This window comes from Lepeophtheirus salmonis, chromosome 2 (genome assembly GCF_016086655.4).
Source record: "Lepeophtheirus salmonis chromosome 2, UVic_Lsal_1.4, whole genome shotgun sequence".
Lineage (NCBI taxonomy): Eukaryota > Metazoa > Arthropoda > Copepoda > Siphonostomatoida > Caligidae > Lepeophtheirus > Lepeophtheirus salmonis.
In genome coordinates, this window is record NC_052132.2 from 26,128,631 (window position 1) to 26,147,628 (window position 18,998).

Here is an 18,998-nt window from a genome sequence, read left to right on the forward strand (position 1 = left end):
AAGTGAATTTAATTAACTGATTATTAAAGTTGTTCCTTTGATTTTAGTTTTGAATTAATAGATTCTTCATTTTTTCAATGTGAGGAATGAGACGTACAACGGTAACTACAAAAATGTAAAATAGTAAGCATTATTTTAAATAACAGACGCAACCTCATCGAAACTGATGTTTAACAATTTAATTCCATAAATTCGAATGAATATTTCATAAAGAAAAATCGAAAATAAAATTTGTTTTTACTAAAAAGAGAGTAAATTTGATCTTGTTTAAACCCCTAACTTATGTTATTAAAATTATTTTAACATAAGGATATATTTATTTTAAGTATTTTTTATATTTAATAGATATTTACAAGTGCAAAACGGATTAAATAATTTAACCCGAATATGATACAAAATTTAAATCACATAAATATTCTAATTATTCGACTGTGCTTATTATACAATAATATAAGTTTTAATTTGGGGTTTCTTGTTTACTTAGTTCATTAAAGGCGTTGTGAGATTGATGTTTAGTAATGGAGGTTAACGTTAAAGTTTATAAAGTTCTATTTCTGAATCAGCCTGTATAAGTATCGATAAATATTATGAGCTTTTTCAACTTTGTATTATACCTTTTATTTCGATAAAAATGATTATTTTCCATATTAATAATTACCCTTAATTTTGAAATTGTTATATTTTTCAAAAAAAAAAATAAATAGATTTGTTTGAAGCTGGAGTTTTTATCTTTGAAAGAAAAAAACAAACAAAGAAAATTTGAGACACCCATGAAAAATTTTTGAATAAAAAAATTAATTCATTAATAATCATTTGGTCTTTACCTCCTTTGTTTTATTATTATTCTTTATTTTCTTGGTCCTTTATTTTTAATTTCAACATCCAAGGTCATTTATAATACAGTACTTACATATTGTGTTACACACAACGTCGATCAGAAAGAACTAAACGAGGGCTAATACTATACTACAAAATTTAAGTCTTGAAACCCCCGCCAACTAAAATCCACATTCATTATGATTATTTAATTTGTAAAACAAGAAAATAATCATTAAATCCTAGTCTCTTTTTAAAAATTATGTTTTTTGTGTACAGTTACGATTAAGAGTCATATGTTGACGTGAAATAACAATTTAGATGAAAATTAAAGGAAGTAATATTTCTAAAAAAAAAACATTCCAGCCTTCGAAAAATACAATATTTATTAAGTTATTATTAATACAGTTCCTACAAGTGTTTCTTATCATACAAAAATCAAGTAAATGTGGAGTGATATTTGAAGACTAAAATTTTTTAAAACTTTTTTTCGATTGCTACTTATATGTTATTGCTAAAACTAAAGAATAAATTTCATATTATGAATTTAAAAGATTTTTTTAAATCTATAAAAACAAACTGTTATGGTATTTTTTATAAAGCTAATTTGAAAATATTTTGTATTGAATGGCATTTGATGACACATAAAGAATTCAAAATAATATTATTTAGTTCATTTTTTTATATTTAATCTTTAAGCAAGTATTTTTTTTAAACAGGAATTAATCTTGATTTATGGGTTTGTGCTGCAAATATATACAATATATTTGGATATCAAATTACTATTTAGTTATTCAAAAAAAAAAAAAAAATGTGTAAATTTATATAATGGTTTTATGGTTGTTATAAATCAATAAAAATTGAAATTTGTATTCACTGATACAAAAATCCACCAAATCTTAATATTAATTGTTTTATGGACATTGTAAATACATAATACAGATTTTTAAAATATATTTTTTTTAAATGGTTGGGTAAAAAATCAAAAAGGAAGATGTAACCTTTTCCTTATTGAACCTAATGTTTTTTTGTTATTTCCCCCCCAAAAAAAAAAAAAGGATATATATATATATAATGCAGAGCCTTTTTTTTTAAATTTTCGACTATATTTCTTTAAGTGATCTTCAATAGGAAAGTCGATCCTTTTTCTATTTTTAATAGATGTGGCTTTAGGCCATTCCCTATGTGGCCAGGTGTTTTTAGATGTTGACCTAGCGTTGTACATTATGTGGTAGAGCGCCGGATAAGAAAATCAGTAGTATTACTTAGGGATGTTAATATCGACTAAATTGCGGTGAGCGCAGATTAAAAAAAACATACTTCTATAAACTGATTTTATTAATTATTTCTGCGTATTTTGAACATTCTAACGTATCAGTGATCAATAAGCACTTTAGTAATCTATCCTAATAGTCTATGACCGTTAGCATTTTTTTTAACATCCCTAAGAATGCCAGTTACTTGATTTTTTCAACATTTTTATGTCTTCAATGACTAAACTTTGTGTAAGTACAATAATCTATTTGGTTAAAAATATAATTTTTATAGAAAAATATGTACTTTGAAAAACGATTTTCCAAAAAAGTATACCTCTTACGTTATATATAAAGAGCAAAAATAATACGCTATACATGATACAATAATATTTTATTTTTATTTCTTCTTTACAAGAATTACTCATTTTAGGGACAAATTATTTAAAAGCTTTAGAAAAATTGTTTATTCAATTGATTGAAAATTAATTTGCTTTGACTTATTTTGACTATTTTGAGGCAAAACTGCTATTTTTACTAACAAATATTAAAGTTCTGAAATTTTGAGAGCCCTTCACATCCTCTACATATAAGTTAATATAACTCAAACTTTTATATCCATATTTGTGTTTATAACATGATTTTGAGAATAAATCCGCGAAACAGTTAAAAAAAATTTTAAGAAAATAAAAAACTTACATATCTTGAACAAAAAAACGATCTAATAATTTTCAAACAGAGTTATTTTGATATGATATATCATTCATAGTAACTTAGTTTGTATTCCAACTCTGTAGTGTAACAGACAGGTTTCATCATGCAGAAAATGTTTACTAGCTTTCATTTTATTTGTATAAATAGTTATTGCGACAATGTTCATATTTGTAAGGTTGACAAATGGAGAAGCAACGACCCACAATTTTTTTTTAGATAGATTATTTTTAGAAGTTTGTATTATTACTAATTGTAAATATGAGGAAAGTTAAACACAACCCCCTGCCCCTATTAAATATAGTTTCAATAGCTAAGAAATGCAAATTTCATGACACCTTCATATTTTAAACGGAGCTCACTTATAATAAAACCCTTTTTGACTGATAGTTTTTTTTAATCCCTGATAAAGAAAAGACCCAAAAGTGAGTCTTATTATTCTCTCTGTTCTGAATATTTCCAAGGACCAGGCTGTGTAAAAAATTTGAAAAATATATTTCTTACGGGTTGTCTAATTTTTAAGTTTTACATTTCTGAAGATTTTAATGTGCTAAAATAATACCCAACACTAAATATGTGCCAAAGCAACCATTATTATAAGCATATCGCTCAATTAATACAAGATTTTTAAGGATCTTTTCATAAAAAAACATTTTTGTTCTATCCAATGACTGCATTACAGCTAAATAAGATTCTTGTAAGGCCCTAGGACTTGGACTGAATTAGGTATTTATGTTTATCTTATGATTGTGTTCAAGTAGTTATAATATTGTTTATATATTCAAAATTATATACCCATATAAACTAATAATAAAAAATTTAAATCTTTATATTCGTGTGGTTTTTTACTCAAATAACTTTATACAAAAGATTTTATTTAAATTCTACATAAAACTCATACAAAAATGACCTATGGAGGTGAGATTGTAAAAAAAGTAAACATCCTAGCTGATTTTAATGTTAGCGTTCAAATGGTTAAGTCTTAAACGGATTATTTGTTGAATGAATAACTTATAAACATGGTGTTCTTACCTGTATAGGTTGGCAATACTGTCAGGAAGACCCAAAAAGTTGTAGTTATCATTGGAAGGAGGAATGGATTGGAGCAGGATGGCCATTGAAGGGTCATGATCTGAAAAATAACCTTTGATTATATAATAAATAAATTAAAAGTTTTTTATTCAAAGTTTATTTTCGGACACGGCTTCATATTCATAAAAACATTCATAAACGAGGTTTCTATATTTCAGACCTATCGTAACCCTTGTCGTCAAACCTCGTTTTTTGGGTACCTCTTTAAAAATAATGTCCTCTTATTTTGCCGCCTCCCACTCTTTTTTAAAATTGAACTCTAAAAGTGGATTTTTACATCCATGAAACTCTAAGAGACATGGAATAGTCATGCAAAATTTGAATTCCCATATAAGAGACATATAAAAAGAATGATTGGTCGAATAAAAGGAAAAAAAAGAATAAGAGTCAACGTCATTATTTATTGTATTCCTTCCAGAGGGGTAATAAAAAACAAACAAGCTAATGTACATACGTCATTATTCGATATGTTTCGAATTCCTTGGCACATCAAAGGACTTCTTAAATTACTAAACAAGATAAAATGATAAAAATGAGAATAAGTTGTGCCGTATGATCCTGCTCATTCTTAATTTTACTACATAAAAAGTGCGTTGTTCATTTGATTTAATTCATATTTCGTTTCATTGGAAATTAATAATTATTGTTACTTATATGCAAAGTTCTTAGAAATAAATTTTTATTTTAATTTATTTTTGAAGAGAGAATAAAGTAATCACAAGTTTGTGTGCTCGTTATTGATGGAGAGTAACATTGATTATTTGTTGAGTAGTTATAAGTGTAAGTCCTTGTTGAATTGAGGATCGACATTGCAGTTATTCCTGCCTATGTTCTCGCTGGATAAGGAGGAGTGAGATTTGTGTTCATTTCTTTTGTCGCCCTTTCATGGCTACTAATAACTTTTCATTATAGTTAAGCTGCTCTCCTTCCAAAATATTCCTTAAATTGTCATGGTTACCACAGTTCCCCCCTCTTTTTTTTAACGTACCGGCTTAGTTAATTAAAATCATAGAGTGTAATTGAACATGTTACTTAATCCGTACTTGATCTTGTGAACTGAATGGATCTAAAGTTACGCAGTAAATGAAATCCAATGATTATATCGTCTTATGAACGTTTTACTTTGTCATTACAAATTTTATTACTGGTCTTTTTTAATTCTAAATCCTTTTATGAAAAAGAAGTACTTTAAAAAAATATTAACTAAAAGGAGGAAAATACTGCTAAAAAAGTACGGCTCATTAATATATGATTTTAATTTAAGGTAGCACATTTTAAATATACTAAGTCACGAAGAAGGCTGTTAACTGTCAATCGTGGAACATGAGCACCATGTATACAATCAGGTTGTTATCGAAACTAAAGGGGGATACGTTGTGTAAAAAGTTAGTGAAATATGTTTATGCCTTCACATATAAAAAATGACTCAATTTGTGTCACTGAATTGAAAAGTGATTGGTAGTTACGAAAAAAGTTTGTAATTTTATACATTTTTTCGCAACAGCCCCTATAATTAAATCTCAATATACGAAGGACCTAACATAAAATATCTACTTATGCAGCTTTTTGTCTCAATCTACAAATTTGTTTGAATGCCTATTTTACAGACTAAAACAAAATACTGACCATTAAGGTGGGTTACCACATCTATCCTGCGTGTGCACGTAAAGTATATATATATACCTATATATAAATGATATCGGGAGAAGAGTTGCTCTAACAAAAATATAATTTATGTATATTATATACATATATTTATAGCTATATATTAGGCTGGGCCGTATTTTTCATTTTTCTAAAATCAAAAATCGGTAGTGTTTTTCTCTTAAATCCCAAAAATGTAATTTTCAAAAAGATAACATAATCCTAAGCTACATTAATTTTACTTTGAAAGTTAGAGAAAATGTGGGAGTTTTCACTATTGTCTTATTTGTTGTGTTGTTTTTTTTTGTTATTTTTTTGTAATTCATAGATATTTATATTAAGGGAATATATATTTATTGTCCTTGATGGGAAAAGTTCAAACATGATTAAATTTTAATCGTTTAATCATTCTAAGCAAATTATTTGTGCTCTTTAAAATAGGTAAATAAGAAGTAATGAACATACTGTTTTCTTCGGGGAATACTTAGGAACATATACTTTTATTTATTAACCTTATGACGCATATCTGTTTGATTAAATGATGAAAATATTTAAATTACATTTAAATCAATTAATGAGTTTCATCTTTTTCTTTCAGTATATTTTTCTTAATAATTTATTTAATTTTAGAAGGTTATAGTGGTCTTGCTTGAAGTCATTCTTTAACATCTGTCTCCTGCTGGCATTCGGAGTACTTTTCATACAATCTCTCTTTTCTTATGTGAAATAATAGAAGAAGCTGATGTGACCATCGTAAAAACCCTTTCATAACTTTGTGTGTGGTATGACCATTTCAATACTTTAATTATTGCTTAGATGAAGCTCTTTAACTTGGAAGTTGTTACGGATCAGGGAAGGTGTGGCTCTAACACTCTTTTCGACAATGTGATCTGGTCAATGAGAAGGGCATTACTTATAGAAGGCGTTTTTTTATCCTTAGAAATAGGATAACCGATCGACCGTTTGGTCCACTCTCTCCCTGATCTCCAAGATTCGTTCACCGCTATGGTTATGTCCTTCTGGTCATCAGAGCAAACCGTAGCTTGTAGGAGCATTTTACTGTGAGCATGCCAAACAGATCTTTTCTCTACCATCTTTTCCATTTCCTTCCTTTCCAATGTCCTCATTATTTTGCTATACTCTTAACAATCAGGGGTTTCGATTTGATGGGCCCCTTTACTTCCAATCTTTTCTCTATGACCTTTGATGTAAACAATATCATTCGTCAAGACGGTAATATAAAGTTTATGTAAATTATGTTGAAATAGAATTACTTAATAAACTTACTTAACTAATTGTTAAGTTATGATTCATATTTGTACTTTTCACATCCAGGACAATGATATAAATACCTTTTATATGAATATCAATACATTTTATAAAGAAAGCCAGTACTGGGAACTATAGAAGAGTAAAAACCAGAATAGACGAGTACACGCACAATAAATTTGGTAACCCACCTTTAGATTGTTAGATTTGTTATTCGAGCTAATTGAGGTACGAACTGCCTCACGAAACGGATTAAACTTGGATTAAGGTACTTCTGTAGATAGATAATATATATTATTAGTAGTTCTTCATAGCTTTTAGAACAAGAACCAAAACTTTATTACTACTTATTATTCATAAAAGGAAAAAATCTATATTTATTGATTTGATGTAGGTTGTTTAATGTTTAAACACTTTTATATCCCTAAAATACATTTTCAAACTCACACTATGGTCAAAATACTAAAAATCAATAATCAGATTTTATGGAAAAAACTGTTTAAGAAAAATACAAAATCTTTGAGATTTTGCATGAATGCAAATGCCGTTTGCCATTATTGTGAGAACTCCGTCCCGGGTGCACACCCAAGGACGCAAATAGCTACATAGATTATGATGCTAGATATCTTAAATTTATGTTCACAGATTTAGTGTCAATCAATAATTTTGAATTGGTCCAGCCTGTCAAAAAAAGTTAATTGAAACCATATTTATTCCAGAAAAACCAAAATTTTCAAGATTTTTATATTTTGGGCAAAATAAATGTGGCGTCCTAGCTCACCCTATCTGACCCCCCCTCCCCGTCTTGAAGAGAGTGTCCAATAAACGTGCACCAAACACTGTTGACTCTTTGGGGCATCCATTCTCGATGCAGTGTCTAACATGGACATGTAGGTCCTCATCAAGGCCTGTGTCAAGTTCAGGGACAGGTTCTAGGTTTTGGTTGAAGCTTGAGGGGGTTGGTTATAGTGATTAACTTCACTATGGACACCAACATGTAAAAACAAAATATTTGTGAATTACTAAGTTAATCTTGGGAAATAAATTGTAAAATACAAGATCCTTAAGTTTTTGGGATTTAAAATCCTTCACACTGTAAAATCATAATTGTAATTTTGAAATACAAAATAATCAAAATGAAGCCTACTAAATATTTTTGTAGGGAAAATTCACTTTGTTCATACGCCTACAATTTAAGAACTAAAATCCGTCGTTCCTTTGTTTCTTTCTATTCAGTATTTAGAGAAATATATATACTCTTGTTTTAGGAACACTAAAAGCAAATGGATGGAAAAAGGATAAATGTTCCAAGGATTGTATTTTCTTTTTACTTAACAAACAATGATAACCAACGTTGCTAATGAAATGAATAAATTAGAGTTATGTTTAAAAAAATACATTTATGTAACCGCTTTCTAAAAGAAAAAGTTGTTTTGCATAAATATTAATGCATAAAAAATATTCCAGTTAGTAATTCAATTAAGTAGATATTAATATGCATATGTCTGATATTACAACTTTTTTTCAAATTATGTTACCAAAAAGCAACCAAAATTGCAAATTTTAGACTTATATAATAAACCAGCGAGTAACAAATATAAAAAAATCAATATACCAATTATTGTTCAAATTAAATTGCATAAAAGATTAACTCAACTTTTATGGAAAAACATTATCTTAATATTAGCGTGTCTGTCTCAGGCAATGGTTCTCAAACTCTACTACTGAGTCCACTAGTGCAGCTTATAGCTTTTTCAAGTCCATTGCATAGCATTCCTCAAATATCTATTCTTTCTAGTCCAGATATGAAAAGAAACCAAGTAGGGTAAGTAGACGACTTCTATTTTCTATACAATGTGCTACTAATTATCTATAATATTATAAGTGCACTCACACTACATAAAGTTTGAAAATCACTGTTCTAAGGCGATATACATATATATTTCGGTAATTGCTGCCTAGCCCGGGTAGTACCAAAATAAACAACTTAGGTATCAGCTGTCGAAACTGTATTGCATTTCATTTTTCTTCACGGTCATGAACTTGGAGCTTTTAAAAACATAAATTTTGCTTGATATGGGTTTTTACGGCAACGGCGTATTTTGACCCTTGTTTTTAATATTTTTAATCAAAAATGTATTTTGATTAATTTTCTGGGTTTTTTTTTTCGAATGGATATTTTAGAACAATGATTTTTTTTTCTTAGTAGTTACATATGATAATTGAAACCATAAGTACCAGTAAACAAATACAGTAAATATTGGGCATTATATTTTAACCTGCGATTTCATAATTATAAATAGTGGTAAGAGAAAATAATATTAATTGTGGATAATATAAATAGTATTTATGAATTATTATCAAACAAGACGTTTACAGCTCCGCTTCTATAAATCAATAATAGAAATACACAAAAATTATTCCTTAAAACCTTCATAAGATTTTCCAGAATTTGTGATAGTTCAGAAACTAAACAAATACCATGCTCAAAAAAATGAATGGAAGAATTATAATAAATAAAGAACTAATGTAAGAGATGGAGCAAAAATATTATACACACAAGATGTGACAAGGATACCGAGTAGTCCATAAAAATCTGAACACATTGAATTCTAAAATTCAACAAGATATAATTTATTAATTAACAATATAATTTCAATAAAATTAAAACTATAAATAGATGTGTGTCTGACCTATCTTAATCATTAATGTAGTCATCCTTAGCAGTAATGATGGTATTTAGGCATCAGAAGGCCTGGCACCCACTACTGATGTAGTCTTCTGTCATGGAGTCCCAGTGATGGCTGACAGTAGCTTTGAGTGCCCAGTGTTTGGATGACAGACACTGCAGGCCTTCCCTTGACATTCATCCAAACAGAGTAGTCGAGGGGGTTGTCATCCGAGCTGTAGGAAGGGGGGGGCAAATTATCGAAAAAGAGTTGAAAAGAAATCAAAAGACTCATTCAAAAAAGTCTTGCAACGGATGAGATAGGTTTATTTCATTGCTGGTGTCAAAAGTGGCCTCTCCGCCCTCACAAGGCTCTTTCCACCCACTTTTTTTAATATATCTCTGGATAGTCTGGTGTGAATCCGCCAGATCTCTTCCATGGTTTCTCATGGACTTGAGGGATTTTCCTGGTCTATTTTCTTTAACTCCCACGTATCCAGTTTGGCTTTTTTTTTTACTGAGGCCTTCTTCCTCTCCAACGTTTCGGAATTGCTGACGGCGTAGACGGTGGTCATGGAGACGCCCAATTGCTTGGAGGGTGGAATAGAAATTCGTCGATTACATTCATTTGTCATTTTCTCGACTTGTGCATAAGCTAGAGAGCTGAGGTTTGTTTTGTTTTGCAACTAATTATTTATGCTTGAATATATCGATATATGAATTAATTTTAATCACTTAACCTTAACAAATTATTGAATTAAAAAGTTTTCAGATTTGAATAGACCCTCCGGTATAATACAAGGTAAATAAATACTCCATGGAAGTTAGCGGATGATAAACTTTCGAATTTTACTCTATTTTTCACAATAAAACTATATGTTGTTTTTATATTTATAAAATACTTTATTAAGGAATATAATATACATATATATTTCAATAGAAGATGTAGTTGTAACCCTGACATAGAGTCTTCTTGGAAAAAAATTGATTTTATAGTTACTCTTTGTAGTAATGTTTTAAAATATTTATCATCATCATAAGACAAAGGGATAACAAAGGGATACCAATGTACGTAGGTAGATAAAGAAAAGATTATAATGAATCATGTCTCCTTTAAAAATATTTTCTGCTTGAGAGAAAGAATAAAAAGGTATTTTGTTGACTCTGCAGAAAGTTTATTGTTTATAATTTGTTTTTCAATAAGTTCATTCATCATCTAATAATAGAGTATATGTACAGGGATATCATTTTTCTTATTTTTTAAAATACTGATAAATTTAATGAAACATGTACATTTAGGAGGAATGTATAGGTGTGACAAAATTTTACCTTCCTGTTCGAAATCTTAAGAGTTTGTCTAGTGTTGATTTGTCCTTCCACAAAAGTTAGAACCGAGAGAAATATGAAGCTACAAATGCCCATTGCCCACGTCCATTTATTAAATTTATATTCAACGAACTAATTTTGTGTGATATTTGTGTATTACTATTATTGTTCTATTTCAGCGATTTTGTCTATTGATGTAATAGCAATGACAAATCAATATTTTTTAGTAACAGACAAATCTTGCAATTCGTTACAAAAACGTGATATATGTATTTTCTGTCTCTTAAAATACTATTTATTTATTCCGACCAACAGGAATAGTAAAAGTCTGTGACGTTCGACTTATAGTTAGTACAAATAAAATACAATCATATTATTGTCAGTAAAAGTAATAAATACAAGGTAGGAATATTAAAATAAAAAAACTGTAAAAATTAAAATTGTAAAATTTTAATAGTATATATATATATAAAAATGTGGTGTATAAAACAAAAATTAATAAGAAAGCCTCCATTTCCTGACAAAAGCAAAGAGGTATGGAATTACAGAGACTAGTAGTACAAAGTGAGTACAAAATTTATTTGGAGTGTATTTACATCTTAAATGACACGTCTATGCTATAACCTGATGAGGTTAAGTGTTTTGATTAAACTAGGAGAGTCGTCGTTATCTCTCAATGAAGGAAACATAGATACAAATCTGACATGTTCCTTTTCCAAGGACTAAATTAAATAGTATCTGGAAGGATTCCAGATCTCAAATCCCTACATTAAGATTTGGAAGATATAAAGTTCCATCATGAAGGAAGTTTTAATTTCATCTGGTTTCAAAGAGGAAAGAACAACTAATATTTGCAGTTACACTACGATTACCTGTCCTGAGGATAGATTAAATTAGCTGCAATAAACATAAAAAATAGAGACAAATCCCACTCCGTATCTTGAAAGGTCGTAGGAAGGAATTTTCCTGTAGCCGATTCTTAAGGCTACTTAATAATTGTATGTTCTTTCTTCAAGAATAAAATAATAATGGTAACAGCTTTGGAAAAAAAAAAAAAAAACACTCTTCAGGTTTCATCTTTAAAAAGTCTCGTGCACGTCTAAAGTAATAGTTGCTTCAACTTTACCATGACTTGCTAGATACGAAGTTGGATTTATTTTTATTATCTTTGTCGCTCTGTCATAGTTAATTGCACTTCATAAAATACTATTGTCGGGGTAACAATGGTATTTTTTGTGTTCTTTTATTTTACAGACTGGTAGTTCATATTTTATACAAAATTAGTTATAAAAAAACTTTATGTTTTGTGAAGTACAAGTAATTTATTATTTTATTTACCATAACCAAATATTTCAAGTTCCTCCTCTATTGCAATGTTTATAGTGCCATTAGACTCTTTTTAAAGATTGTTTGTATATCTAATCTTTTTTATTGCTTTATTTTCATATTTGTTGACTATTTTGAATGTAAAAATTATATTTTGTTTAATGAAATCGTCGTGAAATTTACAACTTTAAAAGCTGTGTTTAACCTCCAAACATTGATGAATATAGCTTAAACTGTGTTTTTTCTTGATTTCTTACCAAAAATTACATTCTCAGACTATGTTAACTCGTCTTTTCGAAAAAAGAAATAAGAACAAGTTTGTTAGACATATATAAAATTAACCAGAGTAATTACGTATATTCAAAGAAGGGAAAGGAAAGGAAATAATAATAATACGGAAACTCAACTTCTCATCTGTTACATATATTTGATAGTAATGTATGTTTTCTTCTGACGTGTTTTTGAACCTCTTATAAAATTTTTCCCCTCTCTTATGTTTCGAATATTATGTTTAGAAGAATTAAAAAAATAGTAATTAAAATAATTAAGGTTTTGTATTTCTAGGAAAATACAAATTTTACTTTCTCAAAGATGGAGCTTTGATAATTATTTGCTTCTGTGTTTCAGGAATTTTTGTAGAAAATGCTATAGAAATTTTATGCGTAGAATTACATTCAGGGAAAATGTTATTTGATAAACTGATAGAAACAAATGATAAATGACATTTTTTGAATATAAATTTAAATCCCTTGTTTGGACAAGGGTCTTATTGGTTTCAATCTTTACTCAAGTGAATAAGTAATAATATTAGCGAAAATGTTTTTGCACTCTATATTTGACTAGTATATTTGTAAATTATACTCTAGGTTAACAAAATATTGGCAGGGAAAAAATCTTTAACATCGTCTTTTCAATATTTTGAAGGTGTCCATAACATTTTTCGGAATTATTTTGAAAAAATTGGTATAAAGTTTAAGAATATAGGGGTGGGCAGAAGTATCTGAAAAATATTTTCAACTAAGTTGAAATAATAGTAAAATGTCATTTTAAGACAAACTTTAATATATATATATGAAATTTAAATTGAAAAATTAGCTGTTTTATAACTCAATATAATCACCAACTCTTTATGGGGCATAGAGGCTGAGCAGGCCTTTATTACATCTTTCTTGTAGAAGCGGGACATGTTCTTCTTGTCAAGGAGCTATGGGAATTTTTGTTGACCATCCTTCTCAACTCTGACCATAACTAAAAATCACAAGGGTCAGAGCTGTTGGAAGACCAATCGTCAGCTTTGAAAACAACTTCCAACTGACTGTCGAGGTAATGCATGACAGTTTTGGAATCATGACAAGGTGCTGAGTCTTGAATCCACAATAATCTTGTATCTGGATGGGTATGTTGCTTTCAGCCATTACATCACAACATAATTAAGGAGGTCGAAGTACAAAGAGGAGGTCAATTTGAAACAGTTGTCCAAAATGTGAGCGGGAATGTCATTCCCATTACTGGTGATGAAGCCAAATTACATTATTCTGAACGGAAACTAGGTCTACATCACAGGAGGAACATTACTTCTGTTCTCTGACAGCTAGCGGCCATTCTTTAGGTTGTAGGCAGAGTAAAAGGTGAAGTTTGACTCATCATTGATAATCTTTATTGATTATACCTACTCCTAGCATAAAGAGCCATTGCGATGCCAGGATTTGCTTTGATGTACCTTTCAGCCCCCCCCATTAAGTAACCAGTCTACTTTTTAGCTTTGTGTGAACCATATTAGGAATGGGAAAGCTTGCAGACGTCAAAGATGGTACTCTTGTCATATTTTGTGACTTTTATGATTTCCTTAGGATCGTTGACTTTGCAAGGACTTTACGTTTGTCCTTTTGCTGCTTCATTGTGAAACCGAACCGATTAAAAACAAAAGTTTATCTAGATTGAACAACAGGGGCTCAGAGTATGTACTAATTTCTTTTTAATAAATTTTTTTCCGTGATTGGTAATTTTGCTGCGAAAATTTTCGTGTCAAAATTACATAAAACCATTCATTTCTCATTAGAAACAAAAAAAAAAGGGTATACTATACATATTCTTCTTAAATTTCTTATAGAGATTAATCTTCTTCAGCATCTAAAAATATCAAATCTTTGACTATTCAAAAAATAATGATTTATTATTATGAACAAATATCTTTTAATACAAATAAAATAGAAAATATTTATTAATTTACTAAAGAAGGAGATCCTTAAGTACGTAAACCAATGATAAAAAAGCGATACTTTCATTTGAATCATTTTCTTTTAACCTTTCGTTAGGAATAGTAATGCAAATATTTCCTTGGGGTGTTTAGCCATCCAACGGTCTAAATGAATATTATAGCATTATTTTCTGTAATTTAGCTGTTAAATAATAAGAAACCCTTGCATCACCGAAGAAATGAGAATATTTTAAATCTGTGAATTCATCCTCTAAAACAGTATCTGGAGGAAAAAACATTTCCCTGTTGTAGATAATAGAGAATATATTATTTTTAAATTAATTAATTAAAAAATACATTTTCTTTACAAAATAATAACATCTCCTTTTTGTATATTCATCGTAAAAGAAAGAAACAAATAATTAATATTATTTAAAATCTCGATAATTGATTCTAGAATGGCTTAATAACCAAGATTTTAACAAAGCAAAATCCCCATACATTTGTATACAGAAAGTTTATCCTCAACGTGGAATTTACATAGAAAGTGGAGAAAAAATAAGATAAACACAACCTTTTAAAAGGATATTTTAGTCTATGCCGTAGATAAACACGATTGGAAATTAATAGAGTTAAATATGTAAAATTGACTTTTTCTGAGAATCAAAGTTTCTTTTTGTAAATGTCTTGCATAAAACCAACATGAATGTTAATTATACAAAGAAAATAACGTGAAATATAAAAAAGTATCTTAACGAATATCCTTGGTTAAGAGACATAATCCAAATTTTTATTTTTTCACAATGAGCATCTGGTATTTATTTTATCATGAATTCCCAACCGACTAATGATTAATGGGAATGAAAAAATGTATTAGATAAATATAATATCTTTGCCCATAGTACATATAGTTCAATCATGGTAATGCTCTCAATGATAGATATAAAAGTTAATGTATATTTTATATACACAAGTTCAATATATATTTATGAAATGGTTCATTGTTTAAGGTATGCTAAATTGAATTAAAAAGGACAACAAACAACATTAAGTTTTGGACACTATCACTGCAATACTATCATTTTTGTTACCATTTTGACGTTTTCGTAAAACATTACGTAGTGTTTAAACCTTAGTCTATCAAAAATATATTTATTATTTGAAGTATGTGAACACAAGGTCCCGAATTCATTCTGTTAGTGTTTTGCAGCAAGTTAATACTTGTATTATATCTATATTAATCAGAAGAGACTCAAACATCATTTTTTTTTTTTTTTTTTTTTGGGGGGAGGGGAAATAGTTCTCGAAACTTGGATGGGATCATATTGGATACCTACAGTCTGCAAAAGGAGTAATTAAAAATTGTAATTACTGGTATTTGGAACCGCACAAAGATGGACAAGGATTTCAACATGGGTGCAACAACAATGAAAGACCTTATCAGAGATGACCTTGGGACGTATCCCTACAAATTGAAGAGGCAACAGCTCCTCTCAAGTAAGGTCAAGGTCAAATCATGGATAAAATAATGGAAATCGCCGAGTTTGGGCCGGCATGAGAACCTTTATTCCATTGACCAGAAAATCGGCTGCAACCATCTAAATCGAATAATCCTAACTATGTTAATTTTTTTTTGTCAAATTCAAGCGAAGAAACGCTCAGAACTTTTTACTTCACCTATTATACCTTGTATACGTAAATACAATTGTACTTATATCTATTAATGTTTCCTGGTTTTGTTTCTAAGAAAAGATAATAAGGATTACAGCCAAGAATAATAACAAAATATCAAGAAGTATTTAATTATCACATTGCCTCTTGATGAAAGTTTAATCTTCCTTTTGATAGATTATGATTATATGGTATGTTTTCTGTTATTTCATATTCCGGAGAATAAATATTTAATTCAAAATAAAGCAATTTATCCTCTCTTATTTCCCTATAAATCCTTTGTAAGTAGTTCCCTTGGGTGTTTAGACATCCCCGCATGAATTGAAATTTTAGTAACATAAAACATTATTTGCAATAAAAAGTTATAAAATTTGATACAATGTATCCGTGAAGAATTTCAATTCTTTTTTAAATTTTACTTTCCCCCTAAAGTTGGTCAAAATAAGGACGTAGATGTGAAATTAAATATATAATTGCTTTTTGTATCAAATCTGATTTTTGAGAATTTTCAATTGGAATTATTTGAGTATTTTTACTTTTTTTTCTTAGGGTTGAACCAACTTTTGGGGTCAAAAAAATAAATCATTTTCATAAAACTTCTTGTAAAATTTTACGTTGATTTAAAATAAGTATTTATATTTGATTTCGAATAATTTATTTTGAGAAAATTCAATTTAAAGGTTAAAAACCAGAATATTTTAAGAACTTTGTTTGAAAAGGAATAGCGCCTCGTTTTTTCAATTATTTTTAACCGTAAGAAACTTATTTAAATTGTAAATGATTAAAAAAATCATTTACAAAATGGTATTTGATTCTACAAGGTCTACTTTAGCTGCAATATTAATTTGTTTTCAATTTTATCTCAGAAATAATTAATACAAAGTTAATTAAATATCTTTGGATCTATTATTTGTTTCTTTTTTCTAAAATATTTCAGCTTTATTTTTTTTAAAGTTGTTGTTTTATTAACCAAATTTTAAATTACAAAAAATATCTGATTTTGGAGTTTTTAAAGCAATATCTGTTTATTCAAATGGATATCTAGAATCATAATAGCAGATTAAAACAAGGGGTAAAAGATTTCATTATCTGACTTTTTCACACCTCATAATTAACATGTAGCTGTCTCAAGTCTCATGTACTCAAGTTTCTGTCCACAATACACAGAAACATTTTTTAATCTTCTTGCTTTTTTCTTATATTACATCTTTAGAGGCGAAAAATAACCTAAACCGGGTGGATAATGTAAAAAAATATGTCTTAAAAGAACACTCAGTAGGCTAAAAAACATACATTTTGGGTTATATAGTTTTTTTATCATTATCGAGGTAAAGTTCGTGAAGAATACACCATTTCAATCAAGGGGGAAAAAGTAACATATTTTGTATACTATTGATATAAATGAAATATAAAATAAAGCCAGTTGATTTACGAACACCATAAAAATATGGAAAAACTGCATTTATAGGATCTGAATATTAGGTATTATTTTGTAAAAAAACAGTTGTTTGCTCATCAGTGGGCCAATATGAGTTACTTAATTTGTTATGTCGTAAATTTGGTCCCATTCAAGAGCTCTGTGGATTGTGGTAGATATGCAACTAGGTATCTTGTTCGATTATCAATTAACAAGGACTATGGGAATTCTACTGCCTAATTAAAACAAAAAATTGTGATGGTTGGTTCTGCAATAATGAAACAATGTTAATTCTACCCAGTACTCACAATGTAAAATTGAGTAGATGCACTAAAGCAATGGTTAACAGTCATTCTGACACTATTATTCCTCTTGATCTGAAATATAAATTTACGCAAGGATATTTTTTGATATTATGATCATTTAGACATTTTTTTTTTGTCCATTCATGGGGATAATATGGTGAATGTAGGTGCACACTTTATTCGTTCAGGAGTAAAAAAAGATTTAGTATGACTGATCGCATGAACTTAACAGAGTAAAAAGAGATTATTAATATGCATTAACTTGTGTATTATAATCTATCAATCAATCTTCTTTTTTTTCAATTACAAATATGACAACCCATGTTTGTACGGGTACATTCAAACGTACAAGTATGTACGTTGTAGTACCTTGATATGTCCTCAATCATTCCTCCTTTATCTTATCAGATGAATGAATGAGACTACGAACTTAATGTTTTTTTCTAAATCACAAAGGCTCTAACACCATTTCTATTACTTTTTGTACATAGTTTCATGCTAGTTGTATCAAAGTTTCATATTATAGATGAATGAACTAGAAAGTGTGAATAAACATTGTGATAAAAAACTATTGTTGTAACAATACAAATATGTTTGTACCGATACCAAAGTTAGTAGAGTTATTTCGATTCAAAATGTAAAACAAAATTTTCGTTAAGGACAATTCACATGCCCTTACTAGGGAGTCCACAATATTTTGATTTGGGATGGTAAAATAAGGTTGGTTAGAAATTTAGAGACGATGTAGCTCAATGGACGACGCATTCGGGTGAAGTTATTCTCTTGAACTCACTGTGCGTAGGTTGGCGCCCCGGTTGTTCCTAGAGAGGATATATTATGTATATGGACTTCAAAGAAGATTCATTGATCAGATGGAGTAATTGTACTACAATAATGTGAATCATTACGACTTTATCTCACCAATTTAAGGAAGATTAAAAAATATCTTTTTTTTTTTAAAAGGGCAATTTTCTAGCAAAGACATTTGTGGGTTAATTTTATTAACGAGACAATTTTTCTATGATTTAATTGAACAGCAAGTATTGGAACCGGTCCAATATCAATGGAGTGTTGCATAGTTTTAAGTGCGATGATGACCCTGTTCTACTAAGTACCGGTATCCCAAAGAACACTATAAGCAAGTACAAAATACTATAACAAAATAATCTTTAAAAGTTTTGATTGACGAAAACGTTTTTTTTTAGAGTAAAAAACGTTTTTAAAGATTAGAACCGTATTTCGAAATGAAATAATTCTATAAATAAAAATTAAAGGCAGTAACAATTGATAGTGAAAATTTCAA

General features: G+C 28.8%; 1 protein-coding gene across 2 annotated transcripts in view; it reads right to left on the reverse strand.

The window, feature by feature from the left end:
- Positions 1 to 18,998, reverse strand: part of LOC121113540 (uncharacterized) — a 219,417-nt gene that overhangs the window by 140,350 nt on the left and 60,069 nt on the right. For both annotated transcript variants that reach the window (XM_040707340.2, XM_040707341.2), the window contains one exon: positions 3,813 to 3,912. In XM_040707340.2, coding sequence (XP_040563274.1) covers positions 3,813 to 3,909 — 97 coding nt within the window. In that variant the 5' untranslated portion in view covers positions 3,910 to 3,912. The remainder of the gene's footprint in view (positions 1 to 3,812; positions 3,913 to 18,998) is intronic.